The sequence below is a fragment of the Sciurus vulgaris genome (genome assembly GCF_902686455.1).
Source record: "Sciurus vulgaris genome assembly, chromosome: 11".
NCBI classification, from domain to species: domain Eukaryota; kingdom Metazoa; phylum Chordata; class Mammalia; order Rodentia; family Sciuridae; genus Sciurus; species Sciurus vulgaris.
The window spans coordinates 7959481-7982928 of record NC_136472.1 but is presented as its reverse complement, the minus strand read 5'-3'; the positions used below and the strand labels follow the sequence as shown (position 1 = coordinate 7982928).

The 23448-nt window shown below is 53.5% G+C and overlaps 4 protein-coding genes across 5 annotated transcripts; 2 read left to right on the top strand and 2 right to left on the bottom strand.

Annotated features, from left to right (window-relative positions):
* Positions 1 to 2026: 2026 nt before the first annotated feature.
* CTSW (cathepsin W) lies at positions 2027 to 5521 on the top strand. Its single transcript, XM_079104179.1, has 10 exons — positions 2027 to 2153; positions 2627 to 2711; positions 3490 to 3603; positions 3977 to 4137; positions 4234 to 4330; positions 4415 to 4495; positions 4579 to 4704; positions 4878 to 4942; positions 5017 to 5220; positions 5301 to 5521. The coding sequence occupies exons 1-10, from the start codon at positions 2067 to 2069 to the stop codon at positions 5406 to 5408; spliced, it is 1128 nt and encodes a 375-aa protein (XP_078960305.1). The 5' UTR covers positions 2027 to 2066; the 3' UTR covers positions 5409 to 5521.
* Positions 5522 to 5705: 184 nt separating this feature from the next.
* FIBP (FGF1 intracellular binding protein) lies at positions 5706 to 10117 on the bottom strand. Its single transcript, XM_079104178.1, has 10 exons — positions 9939 to 10117; positions 9539 to 9737; positions 9210 to 9336; positions 8084 to 8184; positions 7414 to 7547; positions 6968 to 7076; positions 6827 to 6890; positions 6466 to 6552; positions 6278 to 6375; positions 5706 to 5826 (listed from the first exon to the last, which is right to left on the bottom strand). The coding sequence occupies exons 1-10, from the start codon at positions 10021 to 10023 to the stop codon at positions 5757 to 5759; spliced, it is 1074 nt and encodes a 357-aa protein (XP_078960304.1). The 5' UTR covers positions 10024 to 10117; the 3' UTR covers positions 5706 to 5756.
* A 1909-nt stretch (positions 10118 to 12026) lies between these two features.
* CCDC85B (coiled-coil domain containing 85B) lies at positions 12027 to 13989 on the top strand. Of its 2 annotated transcripts, XM_079103666.1 has the most exons (2): positions 12027 to 12748; positions 12904 to 13255. In XM_079103666.1, the coding sequence occupies exons 1-2, from the start codon at positions 12691 to 12693 to the stop codon at positions 13101 to 13103; spliced, it is 258 nt and encodes an 85-aa protein (XP_078959792.1). In that variant the 5' UTR covers positions 12027 to 12690; the 3' UTR covers positions 13104 to 13255. The 2 variants fall into 2 exon arrangements, with proteins under 2 accessions (XP_078959792.1, XP_078959791.1); XM_079103665.1 differs by having other exon boundaries at positions 12075 to 13989.
* Positions 13990 to 14140: 151 nt separating this feature from the next.
* On the bottom strand, positions 14141 to 20407 carry FOSL1 (FOS like 1, AP-1 transcription factor subunit). Its single transcript, XM_079103664.1, has 4 exons — positions 20027 to 20407; positions 17854 to 18051; positions 15563 to 15670; positions 14141 to 15185 (listed from the first exon to the last, which is right to left on the bottom strand). The coding sequence occupies exons 1-4, from the start codon at positions 20126 to 20128 to the stop codon at positions 14766 to 14768; spliced, it is 828 nt and encodes a 275-aa protein (XP_078959790.1). The 5' UTR covers positions 20129 to 20407; the 3' UTR covers positions 14141 to 14765.
* Between the last annotated feature and the right edge of the window lie 3041 nt (positions 20408 to 23448).

Here is a 23448-nt window from a genome sequence, read left to right as displayed (position 1 = left end):
CTCCACCCCAGGGCCGCCTTCAGCCAGGTGGTCCCTGCACTCCACACAGCCTCTCCCGCGCCCTCCTTCCGCAAATCTACAACAGTTTGGGGGCTGGGGCGGCAGTTTCCTTTTGGCCCAAAATGAAGGGAACCCCCCAAGAAGGCGGGCAAGCCTGAACTCGGGAACACAAGGTGACCGGGTCCAGAGCCAGCCCCTTCCCCACCCTTCCAGACCAAGCCCCCAACAGAGAGCATGCCTTGGGGGCGGAGTCTGGGCGGTCGGGCTCCCAGGAAGGGGCGGGGTCTCGCTCGCCCACGTCTCAAGGCGGGACCAGACGGGAAAGGGCCGCGTGTCCAGAGATCCCCCGCCTGGGGCCAGGCTGCGAGCGGGAATAGTAGCCCCTCCCTTCCTTTTCCATCCCTGTTTATCTCCACAGTCGCACCCAAAGTGGCCCCGAAGAGGGGATGTACCGAGAAGGGAACCACCAGGTGGGTCCTGAGGTGAGCCCTGTGAGGTTCAGGCGGAAATGCTGAGAGTTTACTTAGCGCTCCCGCCACCTCTCTTCCCAGCCATTGGGATGAGAACTTTAAAAATCACATCAGTGGAGCATGCCTGGAATTCCAGTGATTCAGAGGCTGAGGCAGGAGATGGCAAGTTCGAGGACAGCCTCAGCAACTGAGAGCCCCTGTCTTCAAATTAAAAATAAAAAGGGCTGAGGATGTGGCTCAGTGGTAGAGTGCCCCTCGGTTCAATCCCCAGTACCACCAAAAAAAAAAAAAAGAACAACAACAACAAAAGCGACATAGCTCCTTAAAACCAAAAAGACAGCAACAATTGTTGACAAAGGTATGGAGAATTGGTGCTAGGTATATGTCCAGGAGAACTGAAAACATGTACACACACACACGGAAAGAAAAAAAAAGAAACAATCTGAACACACCGTTCATAGCAGCACTGTATATGAAAGCCAAAGTGTAGAAACAATCCAATGTCCATCAACTGATGAATAAACAAAATGTAACATCCATATCATGGAATATTATTCAGTCATAAAAAAGAATGGAATACTGAAACATGTTACAGTATGGATGAATCTTGAAAATAATACACTAAGTGAAAGGAGCCAGACACAAAAATCCACATATTCCATTTGTATGAAATATTCAGAATAGAAAAAGAGAAACTAATGGTTTTCCAGAGAAGTGGGGGACATGGAGTGACTGCTAATGGGTATAGAATTTCTTTTGAAGTGATGAAACTGTTCTGAAACTAGTAGTGATTGGTTGCCCAGCTATGTTAATATATTAAGCAACTCAGCGAGACTGTCTCTAGATTTAAAATGTGTGTGTGTGTGTGTGTGTGTGTGTGTGTGTGTGTATACAGCACATATATATATATATATGGACTGGGGATGTGGCTCAGTGGTTAAGCATCCCTGGGTTCAATCCCTGGTACCAAAAACAAACAAACAAAAACCATTGAGCCTACTGTATGTAGGCCTGTTCTGAACACTGAAGACACAGGTAAATTGACCATCTCTGATATGACTGGGAGGCAGATGCCAAGTGGGCACAGGAGCAGCAGGGACTCATGGGGCTGCAGAAGGTTATACCACAGGAGGAGGGAGCAGGAAAGCCTTCTCGAAGGAGGTGGCCATTTTGCTGACTGAGCTGCCCAGAAGCAAGAGTGATTCCGCAGGGAGCACTGACCATCCTCTATGCTCACCTGGTTGCCAGGCGTCTAAGGCCTGTAGTCCCCTGGGTCTCCCATCCTGACACTGGTGTCTGTATGTTGTCACTGTCCACTCAGTATCTATCCCTGTCTCCTTCAGATCCATCTCTGCATCCCTAGATTTGCCCAGAACAGTGGCCGAGAGCACTGTTGAATAAAGAAAAAGGGTTGGTGTGGGGAACAGCCAGGCAGATAGAGGGACAAAAGCATGAAGGCCTGAGGCAGCTGTGTGCTCTAGGGGTCTACCTCTACCCCACCCCGCGCCAGGCTGTCCGGGTGGTTTCTCCAGCTCCGCCCCCTCAGCTTGGTCTGCACAGCTTCCTGCCGGTGCTCACACTTGGGGCTGCACCACCATGGCTTTGACTGCCTGGCTCTCCGGCATCCTGGCCCTGTTGATGGCAGGCCTAACCCAAAGCACCACAGGCTCCCATGGAGCCCAGGTAAGTGCTTCCAACTTGTTTCCCATTCCCTCCTCGCTACCAGTACCATGTCCAGGGTCACCCCTTCAGAAACAACTGACATGTTGCCAGGCAAGATGGTGTAATTCCAGCAATTTGGAAAGTTGAAGCAGGAGGATCAAAAGTTTGAGGCCAATCTCAGCAACTTAGTGAGACCCTCAACAACTTAGGGAGACCCTGTCTCAAAATAAAATAAAAAGAACTGGGGATGTGGCTCAGTGGTAAAGCTCACCTGCTTTAATCAAAAGAATGGGAAGGGAAGGGAAGAAGGAAGGAATGGTACATGGACCAGGCTTGTCATTCCCATTTCTCAGAGGGAGTGACAGAGACTGGAAAGGTGGTTTTTGTGTCTGAGCTCACAAAGGAAGACAAAGAAGTCTAATTCACTGACACCCTACCCAATCCTGGAGAGGTCCCAGCAATGACTTCTCCACCTGTGCTTGGTTCCTTGCCAGGACCTAGGTCCCTGGCCTCTGGAGCTGAAACAGGTCTTCAAGTTGTTCCAGATTCAGTTCAACCGGAGTTACTCGAACCCAGCAGGTATTTTGGGTCAGATAAATCTCCAGTTCAGCCTCCCCAGATAGATGAAGAACTTTAGGCTCACTGTGGCCGATAAGCTTGGCCCAGGCTACTCACTTCAGCAGGGCTGGGGTTATACTGCCTGGTTTCCCAAATGCATGTACGCGTACAGGAAGGATCGTCCTTTGCCATGAACCTGGAGGGGAGATGGCAGCTGTTGGGCATCTGCCCCAGTCCTTGCAGCTGCTCTGCTGTGATTCCAGGCAGTGGGGAGGGACCACCATCTAGGCATGTGTTCATTAAACACCCAAGGACACCCATTTTGCCCCCAAGGTAGGGGCTCCCTCTCTCCCCCCATAAGCTGACAGCCAAGCTCTGGCACTCTCTCTCCTGGGTCTCCTCTTCCATAGGGGGCTGATACCATAGGGGGTGAGTACCTGGACCCCATCCTCCCACCCTACCCTATTCCAGCTCTTGACCTGTGGTTGGAGGTGAGAAGAGGAGGTGGCGGATGTGGCCTGGCAGGAAGCCGGTCTCCAGCCACTTACTTTCCCTTCTGAGTCACTCTGCCCCTCACCAGGCGTCCCCTAGGGTAGGAAGATGCGCCTCACTGTCTTTGGGAAAGTCCTAACCCTAGGTGGGTTGGGTAACCACTTCCTTGCCCATTGTCTGCAGTAGGGCCTGTGGGGCTACAGGAAAGGAGTCAGTGACCACCTGGGTGAGAGCATGCCCAGCCAGTGGCCACTTCCTGCCTCCGAGGGGGCTTGGGAGTCAGCTGTGATAACTCCCTTTTGTCTAGAGTATGCTCACCGCCTGGACATCTTTGCCCACAACCTGGCCATAGCTCAGCAACTGCAGGAGGAGGACTTGGGCACAGCTGAGTTTGGGGTGACTCCATTCAGTGATCTCACAGGTACCTGGACCCTCCTGGGCACACACATGGAGGATAGGAAAGCTGAATCTCTTATAGGGTATACTGGTAGAGCAGAGAGACAGCAGACTTTCCACTTTCAGGACCAGAGACCTGGTCCTGAAAAGGTGCCTGCCCCAAATCTCAGAGTGCAAGGGCAGTAACTCTGCCACCTGTCCAACCCAGCTCAGGGGCTAGAGGCAGCAGGTGCAGGGGAATGTACCAGAGAAGAGTTTGGCTCTCTAGGCCTTGGTATCCCTATCTTGCCACCTCTGAGGGATCCAAATGGCCAAGGATGTGGATGGCTAGGGTGGGAGGGGCAGAATGTGGAAAAGAGGGGGTCAAAACTATTCTCTGTGGCCCTGTCTGCCCCCAGAGGAGGAGTTTGGACAGATCTATGGGCACTGGAAGGCAGATGGGGGCCCCAGCATGGGAAGAAAGGGAAGAAAGGTAGGGTCTGAAGAGGCAGGGGAGCCGATGCCCCCAACCTGTGACTGGCGGAAGGCAGAGGGCATCATCTCTTCTATCAGGAACCAGGTATCTGCCCTCACCCAGTTCATCCCTATCCAGCCCAAGGGGTGGGAGGGAGGGGAGGCCTGAGCACCCCCTGTCCTCCGCTCTCCCACCTGCTAGAGGAACTGCAATTGCTGCTGGGCCATGGCTGCCGCGGGCAACGTCGAGGCCCTGTGGGGCATCACATTTCAGCAGCCTGTGGAAGTTTCTGTGCAGGGTATGGCTGGGAGAGGGTATGTGTGACAGGGGAGGGAGGGAGGATTAGGGGCCTGGTCAGCCACACTGTCCCTTTTTGCCCCAGAGCTGCTTGACTGTGGCCGCTGTGGAGATGGCTGCAAGGGTGGCTTCGTCTGGGATGCATATATAACCGTCCTCAACAACAGTAAGCATTCCCATCACTGGCCAAGCACAGGGCTAGAGGAGGTCCAGGAGCCGAGGCTCCTCCCTTATCTTGCTTGTCTTCAGGTGGACTGGCCAGTGAAAAGGACTACCCATTCCAGGGGCACACCCGGAGCCACAGGTGCCTGGCCAAGAAGTTCAAGAAAGTGGCCTGGATCCAGGATTTCATCATGCTGCAGGACAACGAGCAGAGTGCGGCCAGGGTGGAGACAGGCGGGGGTGGGAGGGGATGAGGGATAGAGACCAGGATGGAGGCACACAGACCTGGCCATAGAGGGGTGGGGATCGGGGGAGAAGGGGACACCCTTGTGCCAAGAGCAGGAGCCCCAGGGCAGGCACGACCTGACAGCACCCTCCATCTCCAGCAATTGCCTGGTACCTAGCTACCCAAGGCCCCATCACAGTGACCATCAACATGAAGCCACTGCAGGTGGGTAGGGTAGGGGACGGGAGGAGGGGCACATGCGGTGGGTGAGCTCAGACTCAACCTTTCTGCCTCTGCAGCATTACCAGAAGGGTGTGATCAAGGCCACGCCTACCACCTGTGATCCCCGGGTTGTGGATCATTCTGTCCTGCTGGTTGGTTTTGGCAAGAGCAAGGTGGAGGAGGGGACACAAACTGCCTCTTCCCCGTTGCGTGGCCACCCTCGCCGCCCCACCCCTTACTGGATCCTGAAGAATTCCTGGGGGCACACCTGGGGCGAGGAGGTGAGCAGGACCCACTGCAGGAGGGGTCAGGGTAGCACAGGCCCTTCCCCACCTTCTGGCCTTGACTCCTAACTTCCTAGGGCTACTTCCGACTGCACCGAGGGAGCAATGCCTGCGGCATCACCAAGTACCCACTCACAGCCCGTGTGGCACAACAAGCCAAGCGGCCAATCTCCTGCCCTCCCTGAACCTGTCAGCAGCCCACTGGCCCCTCCTGCATGCCAGCTGCCCTTACCTGAGGTTTTTGCCTATCCTCCCAATCTTCTCCTTATGATCTGAATAAACCAAGACGAAACTCCTGGCTCCTGGGTAGACTCCACTGGGGCATGAAGATGGCAGGTGGGGAAATAACAGACAGTATTCCTGACCCACCCCAGTCCCAGAAGGGCTGGCATACACCAGATCCTCACACGTGAGCACCATGACACTCAGGTACACACTGCACATGTACCCCCAGGCTCCTCTCCCTGGAGCAAAGATCAGTCTCCAAACTCATGGCAACTTTATTGTCAGTGTGCACAGGGTGAAGAGGGGCCTCAGTCATGATAAAGGCGCAGGAGGCAGCCACGGAGGGTGCCCATGTAGCGGTCCCAGAGGGTCGGATGCCTGTAATGAAAGCAGCAACAAGTCCTCATACCTTTTTATTTTTTTGGCAGGGGGTGTTGGGGATTGCTTAGGGCTTTTCTATTATTATATCCCTGGCCCCTTTTTAAATTTATTGAGACAGGGTCTTGCTGAGTTGCCCAGGTTGGCCTTGAACTTGTAATCCTTCTGCCTTAGCCTCTCAGGTAGCTGGGATTACAGGTATATGCCACCAAACCCAACACGTTCTTATGAATTCTTGTGATATTTCTAATGATTATCCTCAGTTTATATGTGAGGAAACTGAGGCATGGAGTGGTCAGACAATTTGCCCAAAGTCACACAGATTCTAAGAGGAAACCCCAGGGCAGCGTGATAGGGAACTGTGAGTCAGCAGGAGGGTGAACCCTGGCAGGTGGCCAGCTAGATAGCTAGATCAAGGCCAAGCTAGACACAAGGTCTGGGGGTCTCTCACCGGAAGCCATCCAGGGAGTGAACAGATGCTGAATACTGATTCAGGAAGAGCCGCACATCATTTAGTGGCCAGTGGTCAGAGCGGCAAGGTTCCACAAACTGTGGGTCCAAGAGAACATTTAGTACAGCCAGTACCACCCAGGGCCAGGGTAGGCCAGGGATCCCAGAATGGCAGAAAGGACAGCTCACCTTCTCGACGAGGTCCACAAACAGGTCTCTGACATCCTTATTGTGAGTCAACTTGGCAGCCACATTCACCAGCCCCCGAGACAGGTTCTGTGGGGCAGGGACCCTGGGAGTTCTGCTTTCTGCCCAGAGGGAGCTGAGCACAGAGGCTATGGGGTAGAGGGGAGAGGCCCCTCCCAAAATCTATCCACCTCCCTCAATCAACCAGTTCCCTTCAGTTTGTGAGCCTGTCCCCCCTCACAGGCAGGCAGAGGGAGCAGCAGTGCCACCTGCCAGTTAGCCTCAGGCAGGAGCTAAGTTGCCAGGAGGGGTAGAGCACCAGAGGCTGAAGATGCCAAGGGAGAGGCTGGAAAGGGCCACAGACCTTGAAGTTGGCTTCCATCTCAGAAAAGACGCTGAGCTTTCCCCGGAGGGCAGTGCATACCAGGCTACAGGGAGAAAGGGTCATGCCTAGAGCCACCACAGCCTCCACTTCAGGCCCTGCCCCATGGACTCCCAAGGTCACCTCTTGTGCAAGTCCAGAAGGTCCTTATCAGCCACTAGCACCTTGAGTTCCTTCAAGTCCTGGAGAAACTCCTTATCTAAGTCCACATCCATGTCGTCCACCTGGGAGTCTGTGTGAGGCCCATGAAGGGAGTTGGAGTGGGTAATAAACCCACCCCATAAGATCCTGAGCATTCCTCGCCTACCACCTCATTGCACCCCATGGAACAGAAGAGAAAATGAGGTCTCCGAGGTGGAGTGACAGGCCTCAGGTTGTAGAAGCAGTGGGCTCTTGCTCTGCAGACAAGGTTTGTGTGGGGAAAGCAGACTATGAGCAGAGGTGGCCTGGGTGGGGGCCTGAAGATGAAAGGATGCTGGAAACTGGGGGCCTGCTGGAGGAACTGCAGGTGGGAACAGGCCCTGAGAGGGCTGAGAGCAGTCAGGCACCTGGGTCAGTGGGGGCCTCACCAATTGCTCCAAGGGTCCAGTTCTGGATCATGAGCTCAGCACAGAAAGCAAAGTCACCAAAGCTCAGATACTGTAGCTTTTTCTTCCCTGTCTCAAAGCGGTTGTTGGCAAAGAAGACGATGGCTGCATAGTCCCTGCAGGGAGGAGAAGGCAGGTCCTCTCAGTGCTTGAAATTCCTTTTCATAGAGCCTATAACAGTGTCCTGAGCATGAAGCTTACTAGATAAATGTTTATTGTTGAATAAACACATTCCTTCTTAGCAACCAGCTCCCACCTGCAACCTCAGTTGGGCATTCAAACTCTGCCTCTTTCTGTCCTAACTCACTGTGTGAAATGTCTCAAGTCACTTCTCTGTGGGCATCTTCATCTGTGCACAGAGAAGCTTTCAGCCCAGGTTTACTAAGGGATATTGTGGAAGACCACAAGGGCAGCAGCTACCATTACTGAGCACTTCCTAAGTGCCTTAATGTGCCACCTCACATCAGCCCAGATGCAAAATGGCACAACTGGGATTTGAATCCAGGTCAGTCTGATCCAAAGTACAGACCAGAAGTGGGATAGCCATACCCCAAGTAAAGCTAGGAGGTGAAAGAAGTTGAGGTGAACAAAGTGGGTCAGCCTCAGAGCCCAGAGAAAGTGTGTGCAGGAGGGCAGATGGCCAGCCCCTCACCTGGCCAACCGGTCGGAGAGGAGGAAGTGTTGCTGGATGTTATCCACCAGGGAGCCCCGCATTTCCTCCACCACTTTGAAAACTCGCTTGAAGTTGTCAAACTATAGGGCATTTAGGGAGAAGGGAGATTGGTTAGAATGTGCTCACCCAATGAACAGCTTCATGAACATCCCTCCCTCTCCTATCCACCTATCCAGTTGGCAGATGCTGATTTAGCACTTGCCAGTTCTTCAACAAACTACTAGTTATTAGTACCTATTATCAATTCAACAAGTGTTTGTCAGCTTCTATCATCTTGCCTTGGATAATTAATACTTACTCACTTTTTTTTCTTTTTGGTGGTGCTGGGGATGGAATCAGGGCCTTGTGCATGTGAGGCCAGTGCTCTACCACTGAGCTGCACCCCAGCCCTTACTCACTCCTATCTCTAAATGTAAGCCCATTTTAGTATCACCATGTTCTCTCAAGTCTTCAGGAGATTAAACAGGAACAGACTTTCCTGACTAAGTCCTAGTAATTCAAAATGTGCAAATGCCAAGCCATACTTGGGGAGCTCAGGGGAGGCATAGAAGGCATCAAAGGCTCTAAAGAGTCACTTCTCCCTGACACTGCCACAAAGTCTTGTGGGCAAGACTTGAATTTCAGGGGGACAGATAAGGTCAAGAACAGTACCTTCCAGGCAAAAGCAACATGAACATAAGACATACTGGGAATGGAGAGATGAAAGCCCAGAGGTCTGCAGGGAGCAGGAGAGGCTGAAGATTAAAGGCCAGGAGTGTAGCTTCTACCCAGGAGGCAACAGAAGCCAATGAAAATTTATGAGGGGAAATTATGAGGGGAGGAGCCAAGGTCAGATTTGCTCCTGCTCCTTCTCAGGGGCCCAGGCGTCGCCATGACCAGCAAACTGGACATCTTCAGGGAACACAACCCTTATCCACAAGGAGTTGTATCACTATGAAAGGTGACCCTTGCCATAAAAGAGGGGATGGCTTAGAAAGAACAAAAAGTGGGGGAGAAGAGACTAGGCATGAAGCTGCTGCCACAATCAGAGGCTGGAGTTGGGGCAGTAGCTAAACGGATGGAATAAAGGGGTGGACTGAAAATGGACTGTGAGTGCAGTGCCCACCTGTCTCCGACAGCTCTTGAGGGTGATGCCTGTTTTGGTGCTGATGTCATCCAGGTCTTTCTTGGTGCCTTTGGACAGCTTCTTGCCCAGGACCTCCCGAACAAAGGCCTCATCAAAGGCATAGTATCTTGTGGAGGCAAGAAGACACTACTGACTCTTCATAAAGGAGGGAAAAGGGGGACCCGGCAGGGCTGACCCTGGGGCTGACCTCTTCTTTCAACTTTCTTAGTTCCTAGGTAAGTCCCGTCCCTCCCGGACCTCGGTTTCAGCCTGCAAAATGGTTATATAATCAGACTGGTTGGCTTCCCCATTATCCAACAGGTGAGCACCTCTCAATGAGCAACGCCTGCCGGGAGGGCGGAATCTGGAAGATGAGTTGGTGCAGTAGCTTGGGCGGTGCGTGCAGCAGGCGCTCAAGCATGTGGAAGGTGCGGTAGTGGTCCATAGTGTCGCTCTGCAGCACCGCCGCGGTGGCCCCCGTCTGCTCCAAGATTCCTGAACGCACTCTCAGAGCCACAGCGTCGCTCACTGGGGAATGGGTGCTGTCATCAAGACTCAGCCCCCTGACCCCTGAGTCCCTTCAGGGATGCCAGCCCCAACCCTTCTACACGCCTCTTTCCAAGCCGGCTGCTCATTTCCCTAAAGAATGCCCGAGCCCTGGCCCCGCCCCCTCTTTCATTCAAAACAACTGCTTAGCCCCACCGGCTCCCCAGAAGGACCCCCACAGACCTGAATAACCATCCAACCAGAGGCGGTACACGTCCTCGTCGATAAGGGTCGTGTTCCCCACGAAGATGTCCAGTTCGCTGGTCATGGCGACGCCCGGGCCCGGGGCGCCCCGAGCAGGAGCAGGGTCTGCCCGGGCCCGGCGCGCGGCTGCCGGGCCACTTCCGGGAGCTCCGAGATTACGCTCCGAGCACCCGGAGCCAGTGAAGGACCACTTCCGGAATGGAGGCGATGGGGGCGGGGACAGTGGGGAAGAAGCGGAAGCTCGTCCGTGGAGTAGCCGCTCCTTGTACCGAGCGGCGTTCATCCCAGATCTCCCACTCTCCCTACTCTGCAGGTCCAGACTGTTTCAGAAGGGCATCCTAAGTGCCTCCCGCTAGTCTCTCCTGCCCCACAGTTTCTCCCCTCACTTCCTCCCACTTTCTCTGCCCCCTTAGGGGCCTCTCAACTTTGACCTGCTTGCTAAACTTAAGAGGTTTCCCAGGGGTCTATCCGAAGTCTCTTCTCTGTAAAATGGGTGTGGGGTCCTACTTCCAAGGGCTCTTGCTGAGGGTCCCTCTTGTCCATCCTGCAAATGAGCACCTCCTGGGCACAGGGCACTACTCCCACCGTGGTTTTAACCACAATCCTTACACGAACTAATGACCTCTTACTGGCCTCTTCTGGAGCCGGCATCCACAGGGCTGCCTATCTGCTAAATCTCTCCGTGCTGTCTTACCAATAACCTCCTCAAAAGCTCAACACATTCTAGACAGACATTTTGCTCTCCCCAGATCTCTTTCCTGCTTCCCTCAGTGCCAGCCCCAATATCCACCAGTTCTCACGCTAGAAACCTGGGCTTTCTCCCAGATTCCTTTCTCCTCACATTTGCCTCCTGAGTATCTTTAGTATCTGTTTCGTCCTCTCCAACTCCATTGACACAGCCCAGCCCGGTCTGCCTAGTTCTCCTTGTTCATTGACACAGTGTTACTAATCTCCCTGCAGGTCCATCCCACACAGAGTCGCATGAACAATCTTTATTTTTATTTTTTGGCGGTGCTGGGGATCAAACCCAGGGCCTCATGCTTGCAAGGCAAGCACTCTACCGACTGAGCTATCTCCCCAGCCCTGAACACTCTTTTTAAAGTGCGTATTTTAAAATTTACTCTCCTGTTTTAAATCCTTGCTGGCCTTTGGAAACTCTCCATTCTACTATTGAAATCTCTTAAGAATCTTAGCAGAGTGTGGTAGTGAATGCCTGTAATCCCAGGGATTCAGGATGAGGCAGGAAAATTGCAAATTGGAGGTCAGCCTGGGAAATTTTAGAGACGTTGTCTCAAAATTTAAAAAATAAATAAATAAAATTAGAAGAGGTTGGGGGATGTATTTCAGAGGTAAAACACTCCTGGATTCAATCCCCAGTATTGGAAAAAGAGGGGAGGGAGGGAGGGAGGGAGGGAGGAAGGAAGAAAGGAAGGAAGAAAGAAAAATCTGGCTTCCACCTACTCTTGAATCCTGTTTTACCACTTTTTACACACATCTGTCCTTCAAAAAACAGCTACTCTGATTGTTCCCAAAGCAGCTAGGCTGTTTTTAGCATCAGTGTCTTCACCACGCTATTTTCTCTTCCTCACATAGTTCTCTCTTTACTTAGCAAAGTCCTGTTCCATCTTTCAGGGTCAAATTGCATATCACCTCTTCGGAGAACTCTTTTGGGAATCCTCTAGACTGTACTCGGACACTCCTTTTTCTTTTTCGTAATGGGGATTTAACCCAGGGGAGCTTAATCACTTAATCACATCCCAGCACTTTTTATATTTTTATTTTGAGACAGGGTCTTGCTAAATTTCTTAATGCCTCAGCAAAGTTGCTCAGGCTGGCTTTGAATTCACAATCCTTCTGCCTCAGCCTCCCGAGCCCCTGGGATTACTGGCATGCGCCACCATGCCCAGTCTTTCTTCTTTTTTGGCACTGGGAATGAACACAGGACCTTGGGCATGCTAGGTAAGCGCTCTACCACTGAGCTACACTCCCAGCCCTCCTCCAACATCTTGCTTGTTGTTAAGCACAGCCTGTTTCCTCCACCAGATTGTGGACTCTGAGGTCGAGGTCAGGATCTTGGTCACGTTTATTTTTGCGTGGGCTTTACACACAATAAAGGTTTATTGAATAAACGAATCCCTTGGATGGCCAATTCCCTGGGAGGAATGGTAGACTGATAATGAAGCCAGGACATTTGAACTCAGGATCCGGAGTAGCTGGGAGTGATGCTTATAGTGAGCCAAGACTAGAATTCCACAGAACGTAGGAGAGACTGGAAAACTCTCTCTCAGGTTTCCGTCGCGGGTTGGGCAGGAGTCAGGAGCGGTCGCCCGAACCTTGGTTCTCAGATGAAGCTGAGAGGCTTAGGCTCCGGCTTGAGGAGATCTGGAACTTGGAAACACCGAGCCGCTCCAAATTGAGTTAAGACTGGCGCCAGGGTCGTGATCCCTCGGGTCGGAGTGGGCGGGGAAGAGGCGCTCGGCGCCCAGGCCCCGCCCGTTTCCGGGGAGGCTTCCCGGATTGGTTGTCCTCTGGTACCGTCACGCGGCCCCGCCTCGGCGCGCGCCCCGCCGCGTGCCCACCCCCGGGTGGCTGCTGCAGCCTACGCTACCTCCACCACTGCTGGCCGCCCGCGGAGCCCGAGCCCCAGCCTGAGGCAGAGCGGCGCCAGTCCCAACGTCGGGCTCCTGGGCCGCGGCGGCGGGCGGGCGATGCTCCAGCGTCCTGACCAGCCATGGAGGCCGAAGCAGGCGGCCTGGAGGAGCTGACGGACGAGGAGATGGCGGCACTGGGCAAGGAGGAGCTGGTGCGGCGACTGCGGCGAGAGGAGGCGGCGCGCCTGGCGGCACTGGTGCAGCGCGGTCGCCTCATGCAGGAGGTGAATCGGCAGCTGCAGGGTCACCTGGGCGAGATTCGCGAGCTCAAGCAGCTCAATCGGCGCCTGCAGGCCGAGAACCGGGAGCTGCGCGACCTCTGCTGCTTCCTGGACTCGGAGCGGCAGCGCGGGCGCCGCGCCGCACGCCAGTGGCAGCTCTTCGGGACCCAAGCATCCCGGGCGGTACGGGAGGACCTGGGCGGCTGTTGGCAGAAGCTAGCCGAGCTGGAAAGCCGACAGGAGGAGCTGCTGCGGGAGAACCTGGCGCTTAAGGAGCTCTGCCTGGCGCTGGGCGAGGAGTGGGGCCCCCGCGGCGGCCCGGGCGGCGCGGGGGGCTCAGGCGCCGGGCCGACACCAGAGCTAGCCCTGCCCCCTTGCGGGCCCCGCGACCTGGGCGACGGGAGTTCCAGCACTGGCAGCGTGGGCAGTCCTGATCAGTTGCCACTGGCCTGCTCCCCCGATGACTGAGGGCACTGCTTCTTCGCCGACGCCCGCCGGGATTGCCCCCTGAGCGCCAGGACTGCTGTGGATCTCCGGACCTCGACGTCGCTTCGGCAGCGTACCAGGGGCCGCTGGCATGGACTAAGAATCCCTGGCATTGAGGAAGGCCCCTCGCTCTCGCTGGCGGGGCAGCAGGGGGACTGGCTGGAGCGGAGGGACTTGCTGGGGGTTGGGTGGGAACTAATAAACTCGGACGGAAGCGGAGCCTGAAGCCTGGACAGCGTCTGACTGGGACTCGCCGGGGTTGGGGTGAGGGAGGGAACGCTAAGACGGGGTATCATTCCTACCGGAGGGACTGCTTCAGAACTTCCCCCATTACTGGGGATCGACTGGGGTGGGATGCAGAAAGGTCGTAAGGTACTGTCTCCCCCCGTTGAGAGCCCGGACAGGCCTTAATCAGACCGCTGAAGTGGCTCCAGCTCCCTTCCCGGCTCCTTCCTGTCCAAGACAATGGGGCAGGAAGCAGGTGTTTGGGACCTCGAATCCACTGTCCGCCTCCTCGGAGAGTGGAAGGGGCATAATAGCGCCCCCTGTGGTACACGCAGGAGCACTGTGGGCCTCCAGGGGGAGAACTGATCATCTTCGCTTTCACCCCACAGCATTCTCACCTCTTGGTCCCGGAGATGAGGCAGAGCATATGTAGCCCCCTACATATGCATTGTATTTGTCAGACAATTGAGGGCCAAGAGTATCAAAGAATATGACCAAAGTCACTGCGGTGAGTCATGAGCTGAGACCAGAACCTATAACTCATATGAGTCCAAATTGTCTCTTTAAAAGCGTCTGGATCCAACCAGACACCCAAACCAAAGCTTCAGGCCTTTTATTCCATTTTGGCAGGTTTGTATAAAAATACTCTCTTTAGGAAAATAAATAGCTGCCCTCTCTGGGAGGCTTGGATTCCCTGGAGCTAAGGGCTTCTCAGAGCTGGGGCTGCAATTCAGTTCATCACAGAAGCCTCTGACATCTCCTGAGCTGTGCCATTCAGGAGGGGCTGGCAGAGTGCTCTGGTCCAATCACCTGGAGCTGCTGGTGGGATTGGGTGAATTAGTGTTCTAGGCTGGTAAAACAGCACCTTCTGTCAGGGTATGGTTGGATGGATCACAGGGTAATGCAGTATAGAAGGAGTGGTCTGGAAGGGGTTAGAGTTCTACAAAGTCTTTGAGCTACCAGGATTTTTCTGTCATAAATGGGAAATATTTTGTCTCTAATTTAGTGCAATTTGTGATGGAGAGGCCAGCTCTAGAGAAACAGTGGGCAGCTTTGGTGGCTCCAAGCTGGCTCTACTGCAAAGCAAAATATGCTCAGTCTCATCTGGGTGGAGAAGAACCTGCTGGTATTGGGCATGGGATATGGTCCAGGCCAGCTGGACTGATGGGGAAACAGGGAGATGTTGACTAGGATAGCACCTGCAGGGGGTGGCACTGGGTGCTTCACAAAGCGAGGAGGGTTGGGGAGCCCAGGGGGTCAGAAGATGGGTCCCCACTGCTACTGCTACTCTTTCGATGAGCTGAAGCACAGGGCTCAGGGGTGCTGGGATAGGTGAAGACCAGACTTGGGGTAAAAGGGGTCAGAGAGGGTGTAGTCATGAGTGTGGGGGTGTGCAAGGCCTCAGGTTCAAGCACAGGCCCTGGGGAAAGGGAGATGCAAGGTACAGGGCGGCAGGGGACTGGTGAGCCGCTGGTGCCCCCTGTACTGCTGGTACCGCCTGTATCCCTCTCCTTGTCTCCCTCTGGGATTTTGCAGATGGGACGGTGGGCTTCCAGCACCAGCTCCAGACGCTCCTTCTGCTTCTGTAGCTCTTCAATCTCTCGCTGCAGCCCGGATTTCTCATCCTCCAGTTTGTCAGTCTCCTACAGAGGGTCAGGAGAAGAGTGGGAAGATAAGCACTGAGGACCCCAAGGCCTCCCGATGGGAGAGAGTGGGAGTTTGGAAGTTCCCTGTAAATCTGGACTGCAACTCCCATAAGCCCCTGGGAGAAAACGGGCATGGGCAAGGCTCCCATCAGGCCCAGGGCTTTGGAAATTGTCAGCTGGCTTTAGATGGGCTCTGCTGAGAGGAGCGCTGCGAAGAATTTTTAATCACCTTTTCCTTGTCCTTTTCGCAGGACAAGGAGCTAGGATGGGGCATAGAGGCTAATGTACTGGGTCCCGCGGAATCCTGGGACCGGGGTCCCTTTGCGGCTGGATGGGCTGGGGCCTGGGCGCCCCCCGCACGGGCCAGTGCTCACCGCCTGCAGGAAGTCGGTCAGTTCCTTCCTGCGATTCCTGCACTTGGCTGCCGCCAGCTTGTTCCGCTCGCGCCTCACTCGTCGGCGCTCCTCCTCCTCGGGGCTGATCTGAAGGGAGGGGATGGGGGCGACCATGAGACGGACCCGCGCCACCAGAATTCGCCCTCCGCGGAGGGCACGGTAGTGCGGGGGAACAACCCTCAAGCTGTGATTTAGGGACCACCACACTAGGCCTGGTTCTCCACACTCAGGCGCAGGTCCTCACCCCTAGCTTTAGTGCCCATTTCTCTCCCGAAATGCCCTTCCCTAACCCAAAACTTAACCCTCCCTCCTCATCTCCCAGGACTGAACTAAGATGCCCTCGCCTCCAGGAAGTCCAGCCAGAAGTGACCTTTCCCCTTCTGAGTCCCTGGGTCAGGATTATCCTGTTCCCAGGACCCTTGTCCTTTTGGATTTCTGGTAGAACAAATCTCTTCCTGCAGGAACTCTGGAGCTAGGGGGCTCATGAGTGCTGCCGAAGGCTCTTTATTGAAGCCTTTAATGTACCATCTAAGCACTTTATATAGATTTGCAGGCTTTGCTTATTTGTTTTCCTTGGGAGCTAGGGACTGAACCCAGGGCCTGGTGCATGCTAGGCAAGTGCTGTACCACTGAGCTACATTCCCCAGCATGCATATGTATGTATATATGTAGATATGTATGCATTTTATACTAGGGATTGAACCCAGGGGCCTGTTTTTTTGTTTGTTTGGTTGGTTCTTTTTTTTGGTATAGGGACTGAACCCAAGAGCACTTAACCACTAGGCCACATCCCCAGCCCTTTTTTGTATTTTATTTAGAGACAGGGTCTTGTTGAATTACTCAGGGTCTCTCTAATTTGCTGAGGCTGGCTTTGCCATTCTCCTTCCCCAGCCTCCCAAGCCACTGGGATTACAGGTTTGCACCACCAGGCCTGGGCCCCCAGGGGTGTTTTTTACCACTGAATTACATTCCCAGCCCTTTTTATTTTTTATTTTGAGACAGGATCTTACTAAATTGCCCACACTGGCCTTGAACTTGGGACCCTCCTGTCTCAGCCTCCCTAGTTGCTGGGATTACAAGTAGGGGCCACTATGCCCAGTCCCTACATATATTCTTAACAAATTCCCCCTGTAAGAAACTGAAGCCCGGAGAGGATGAATAATGTATTTATGTTCTGGAGCAGGACTTATTATCTATTCCCTCACTATTCACAAGGAGTGAGAAGCCAACTGGTGGAGGCCTCCTCCCCGAGGAAGCCCCCACTCACAGCTCACAGCCCCAACCCAGTAGTACCCAGGAATCAAAGGGTCACACTCAGGATAGGGATGAAAGAAGGAAGCACAGGAGGGGTTACTCTTGCCTTTCTCTGTGGCTCATGCTCCAGTTCCCTTCCCCATTTGGTCACAAAGGAGTGGTCACACACACCCATGGCCAATCACTTCTCTCCCAGGGTTCCACCCACCCTCCCAACCTCTACCCAGTCTTCAGAGGAAACCTTAAAATGTGGAAACCTCCCCTCACTATTATCTCATATACCTCCGAAGAAAAAAGTATTCGTGTCTTTGAAGACCCTCTATGTCTCATTCATTTATTCAGGGGAAGCCAGAACTCTTAGTTCCCTCTGCCTTGAGCCTTCTGTTAGCTCCCAGTGAGGCAGTGTGGGTCAGTGGCCTGGATCTGACTTTGAAGTTGTGTAGACCTGGGGCTGAAGCCAGTTCTGTTTCATTACTTACTACTTATATGATCTTGGGCAAGTGATTACCTCTCTGTGCCTTCATTTCCTTGCCTGGAAGATTATAAAAACCCAAGTACCTCCCCAAGAGTGTTTTTGTGAGTGTTAAATGAGATAGGAAAACTTGAGACCCAGAAAATAGTAAACCTTCTCGTTCCCATTTTCACCCAACTGTATAGATTGTGTAAGCCCACCCCATTGTGTCTGTCAGCAGTGGAGACCCTCCAGCCTTTCCACATGCAAGCCTTACACTCTTTCCCCTCCGTTTTTGCTCCTGCATCCCTTCTGCCTATGCAAAATTTACCCTCTTTTCAGGCTAACATGCTGCCCTCCCTGGGGAGCGACCCCTGATCCAGAGACCAAAGAGTGGTCTCTGGACCTCCTCCTGGACTCCTATCATCTCTGTCTTGGGCAGTAGTCACCAGTGACCCTACCTTCCCTCTTCTAAGCCTGTGTTCTTCTTTCCTGCAAGACCTTGTCCCCTGCACCCTAGCACTCCTGTAGGCAATCAGACCAGCAGAACACCTCCACTCCTCACCTGTTCACAGGGCCTTCGACGCACCCCTGCAGGTGGCCCAAGGGTCCGGATGACTCCTGGCCGGGGCTGTGGGGGGCTGTATTGAGGGTAGGTCAGAGGTCTGGGGTAGCTGCTGGGTCCTAGGAAATGTGGCTGAACCATCCACTGCAATTCCTGGCTGCCACTCACAGTGTTGATGCTTGGCACAAGGTGGAACTTCTGAGGGATAAGAAACGGAGGGTCAGGGATGAGGACTATGTGGATTGAGGGGCTTCTGGGGACAGAGTCCACACTGCTGCCCACTGTCAATGCATGTTATCAGTTCTGGGAGACCAGAAAGAGCACAGTTTGGCAATCAAGAAACTGATGGTAGCAAATCCTGTTCACTAACTGTGTGTCGTTGGGCAGTCACACAGCCTCTCCAGGCCTTTGTTTCCCCATCAGAGCTAATTAGCAAGCGTGAACTGCCCAGCACTGTTCTGGTGACTCATAGAATTGGCAAAATTGTGTCTTCATTTTCAGACAGGAGAACAGTTGTCCACAAACACATAGCCACTAAGTAGGAAATGGAATTTCAGCCCAAGTGGCTGGGCTCTTACTTACTTCTGCACCCACTTGCACAAAGAGGAGAATTACAGCTCCTATCTCCCAGTGTGGCTGTGAGAATCAGGTGAGAGAATGTGTGTCACAGAGTCTAGTAGGTGGCAGATGACAGATGCCCAACACTGAGGGGCTGTGATGGGCAACAGCCACTGTTCTGGATTCATTTGGTCCCAATTCTGAGCTCAGACATTTATTGACTGATTCTGGGCAACTCATTAGACTTCCATATGTCTCAGTTTCCTCATTTTAAATATTATCATAGGTAAAGATTAGAGCATTTTATTGATGCTAAGCAGCAGAGCTTTAATAGTTCTGAAATCACTAGTTGGCAGTTTAAAAATTCAGTGGCACAAAATAATGATTTTTTTTTAAACTATGGGTTTTAGAGTCCATGAAATATGGTAAATGCGGTGGAGCGCACCACCACAGGAGGCGCCCACATTAGCGCCCCAGCTGTTGCCTGTGACCATGCCCGTTAAGCCAGAAATCTGAGGAATGGGTTGGGATGGGGATCTGTGAAGAAAAGTGGGTTCCAGCCTTGAGGCTGGGCCCTGGGTGTGGGCGCACAGCTGTCCAGGAAGCGCCCCCACCAGCTCAGGCAAGTCCGGACCACGGTGGCCTTAACTCAGACGTGCGGACCCAGGGGTCCAGTGACCCTAGTTCCGGGCTCAAGGCACCGCCAGCGGCATCTCCTACTCCAGAGGTGTCCTGGCCTGGGCCGCTCGAGGCCAGGAAGGGAGGGGCGCCCCGGGGTGACTCAGCCGCCGTGACTCGGCTGCCGTGAGTCGGCGGAACGAACTCTGCTCTTCCCTCCCCTTGGCGACACGTGCTCATAGCCCCTCGACAGGAAATGGGCACCTGCAGCCTCCCGGGTCTCCCCAGCGGGCGGTGGGCGCCGTCGGTGCCTAGAGTTGGGGACGCAGGAGTTGCCAGCTGCATGTCCCCACTCAAGTCCCAGCACCTTGCGCTATTTGCCTGGTCGGGCATAGAGGTGGAGAGCCCCTCTCCCGGAACCCATTCTGTTCCACTGCCTGGCCCACAGGGTCCACTACGCAGAGAAAGGGATAGTGATTTGGCAACGCGGTAGAGGACGAACAAATAGACACACTGAGGGTCACAGGCAGTCAAGGATTCCCACTCTGTCCAGGCTGATTTCTCATGAATCCCGTCTGCCTCCTGTGACGGGGCATTTCCCCACAGCCCAGCCCCGGGATCCCAGGAATTCAGCCCGAGATGGAGAGCTCGGCTGATCCTATTGAAGGCAGGCTGAGGCAGGTGGGACAAAAACAAAAAATCAGCAGTGAAAAATAGGAAAGAAAGAGGGTAACGGAGACAGAGGGACAGAGCGACGGCGAGGGAGAAGGGGCGGGCGAACGAAGGGGCGTTCGCAGATCGCCGTTCGGCACGCAGCGCGCGTTCCCCTCAGTGGGGGTAAATCGGCCCCTGCAAGGCAGACAGTGGGCAGGATCCTCGGTCCTGACCCCCAGGCCCGGTCCCTCCTCCTGTTCCCGGCCTGAGCCCGGTGTGTACCGGAATCGATCCGGCGCCCCAGGCGCTGTCCGCCGGGACCGCAGGTTCAAGCGCCTCTCACCTGCTGGGCTGCTGCCTGCGCCGCGGCGGGGGGCTGCGCGGGGCCGCCGTACGCGCTGCCGGCCCCGGAGCTCGGTCCCGGTTCCCCGAAGTCTCGGTACATGCCCTGGGCTGGCTGCTCTGTGGGGTCCGCGTCGGCGGCAGGGGTTCTGACTCACTCGCGCCTCGCAGAGTCTTTTCTTTTTATGAATGAAAAGTTCTCGGGCGGAACCACTTCGACCGCGGGGGGTGGGGGCGTTTCGAGGCGGCGCAGGTCACCTCCTGGCCCCACCTCTCCAGACGCGCCGCCTTTTGCCGGTCGGCGCCTAACTTTTCCACCCCTCCTACAGTCAACAGCCTACTTTACTTGGGAAAAGGGGCTGCTTTGGCGTCCCCCAGCCACCGCGGCGGGCCCGCCCCCTCTGACGTAGCTGCCCATACATGGTGCAATTTCCTCGCCGCGCCCAGGTGGAGCCGAGGATTCCCCCGCGGATTTACGCACCTGCCGGGAGCCGCGCGCCCCGCCCCGTCCAGCCCAGAGTGCCGACCCAGAGCCGGCTGCTGGCGCCGCGCCTGCGCCCCCAGCCTTCTCCCAGCCTGGCCTGACCTCGCTTTCTGCTTTCATATAATGGGACGGCGAAGGTGAAAGCTGTCTGGAAACTGAAGTGAATAACTAATGTGATGGATGATAATGATGATGATGATTTTCTGGGTGTTTACTTCTATGCCAGGAACCATCCCTACCGCCACTCAAGGCTTCACTTGGGGCCCCTCCACTGACATTGTTTTAAGGCTCCAGTTATTGTAAAAAGTGAATAAATGTCAAACCAAGGTTACTAAAATGGTGATTTGCAATAATCAAGGTGATGCTCTGATCTGCTCACAAATACAACGCGGTACAATTGCATTACTCAGGATCATTTCAGGAGCAAGCACCGGTTTTTAATTCAGCGCTCTTACAAGCAGTAGGGACCTGCAGTAGGACTCAGGAGTCCTGAGGTCTGCTAAACGCCAACTTCTTGACTACCATTACTGTTCTGGGACTGTGTGTCACCAGCCTTGGAGCATGTCAAAGGTCTGCTAAATAGAGGTCCTGGCCAAATATGCTGGGGAGGTAGGTACCATCACCCTCCCTATTTTACAGATGGGAAAACTGAGACTAAGAGTTGTTCACTAAGTGAGGTACACAAGTCAGGACTGTGGGACTTCCAAGTTTAGGCTCAGCCAAGTTTTCAAAGCCCTCATGGCTTCAAGGACAGCTTTCCACATGCATAGAATGTCAGTGCTGGAAGGACCAACCCAAACTCCTTCTTCATTTCCTCCCATTTTATAGATAAAGAAACCAAGACCCAGAAAGAGTAAGGAGCTGCCCTGGTCACAAAATACAGAAAGAGTTGGGCTTTCCTGCGTTCCACTAATACTTCTGCTGATCAGCTCCAGTCTTGCCTGGGGCCAGCAGGAACAGGGTAGTGGTGATCCCACGGTGCCTTTCTGGGGAACGGAGACCAGGGATCTGTAGGTGCTCTCAGGACATAAAGCCAGGAAGTCAGCTTGGCCCTGAGGTGCTAATCTCAGAGCTACCATTTTCTGTCTGTGTGACCCCGGGCAGGTTACTTCCCTGAGCCCCAGTCCCATCTGGGCCTCTGTGTTGACCTCACAGGGCTGCTGTAGGATCAAATGAGATCACAAATGTGAAAGTGCTTTGTAAGGTGTAAAGTACTGTCAACTCAGAAGGTGCTTACCAGCTTAGTGCCCCTCCCTTGCCCTGGTTCTATTCAATACTTGCCTTCCTCTAAAAAGAAAAGAAACCACAGCAGTTTACCAGAATGAGAAATATAGGGTGTGTGTATGAGAGACAGACAGACAGATAGACAGACAGACAGAGATAATGTTCCTGAGACAGTGGCACCCATGGAAAGAACATGAATGCTTAAGTCAGACAACTCTGGAACTCTGCGTTCTGGGTTTAAAATCTTGGTAGGCTGCCTGCCAGTTGTGTGACCTAGATGAGGCATCCAATCTCTCTGAGCCTCTGTTTTCTCATCTGTAAAATGGAGACATGAGGATATAAACAAAATAGTGTCACATGCTTAGGACAGCTTATAGTAAGAGTTTGGCAAATAGTTATGAAAATAAATTCATATGTGAATAAAAAAAACCATGGGGGCAGCCTTTGGGACTCCGATCACATGTGTGTGCACACACATATACACCTACTTGCCCATATGATTATCTGGATTCCTTGGCTGAGCCCAAGATGAACAGGTCAGGGTGACACAGGCAGCTAGGCGGTGGCACATGTGAGGCTTGTCATAGAGGGCCACCTGCTGCAGGAATACCACCCAGACCCGCCCCAAGCAGTTTGGGATGACTGGCTGAGCAGGGGCTCTTGTCTCAGAGTGAGTGTGTGTGTGTGTGTGTGTGTGTGTGTGTGTGTGTGTGTGTGATTACGTGACTTTGAAAGTCCCTTCCTGCTCTAACCGTCAGTGGAGCCACAAGGAGGCCCTTTCAGAGGCAGCACATTCCAAGCTCTTCAGTCATTAACTCCTGCTTTGTGGCCACACAGGCGTTCCTGGTGCCTGACCTCACCAACTCTTACCCAGGGAGCCAGAAGAGAAGTCCAGGGGACTGCAGGGTTGCTGTGAGTCTGGAACAAGGGGAGCTGAAAGACCCTGCAGCTGCCCCTTGACAACTTTGTGAGCCTGGTTCTATCTCTTTTCTCTGAGCCCCAGAGAATCTCCACCTCCCAGGACTGCAGTGAGGCCGAAGGAAATGATAGAGGTGTGTGCCATGCATCTAGTAGGTTCTCAGGGTCAAGGGCGCATTGGAGGTGATGTTTATGTTTTTCAGTTTCCATTCTCTTTTTAAATTGAAGTGTACTTTTTAATTGAGGTGAAATTCACATAACATACAATTAACCACTTTAAAGGGTACACTTCTCGGCATTTAGTGCATTCACCATGTTGTGCAACCATCTCTTTGGTTTCAAAACTTTATCGCTCCAGAAAAACACCCCATTCCCATTAAGTAATCACTCCCCATTTCCCCCTCCCTCCATCGCCTGGTAACCTTTAATCTATTTTCTGTCTCTATGGCTTTGCCTATTCTGGACATTTCTGTAAATGGAATCAGACAATATGTGATCTATCATGTCTGGCTTTTTTTTTCACTTAGTGTAATGTTTTCAAGGGCCATTCATGTTGTAGCATGGGTCAATACTTTGTTCCTTTTTATGACTGAATAATATTCTTTGCTGGGAGTGGTGGTGCATACCTGTAATCCCTGTGGCTCCAGAGGCTAAGGCAGGAGGATCATGAGTTCAAAACCAGCCTCGGCAACTTAGTGAGGCCCTAAGGAATTCAGTGAGACCCTGTCTCTAAATAAAACATGATAAAGGGCTGGGGATGTGACTCAGTGGCTAAGTGCCCCTGTTCAATTCCTAGT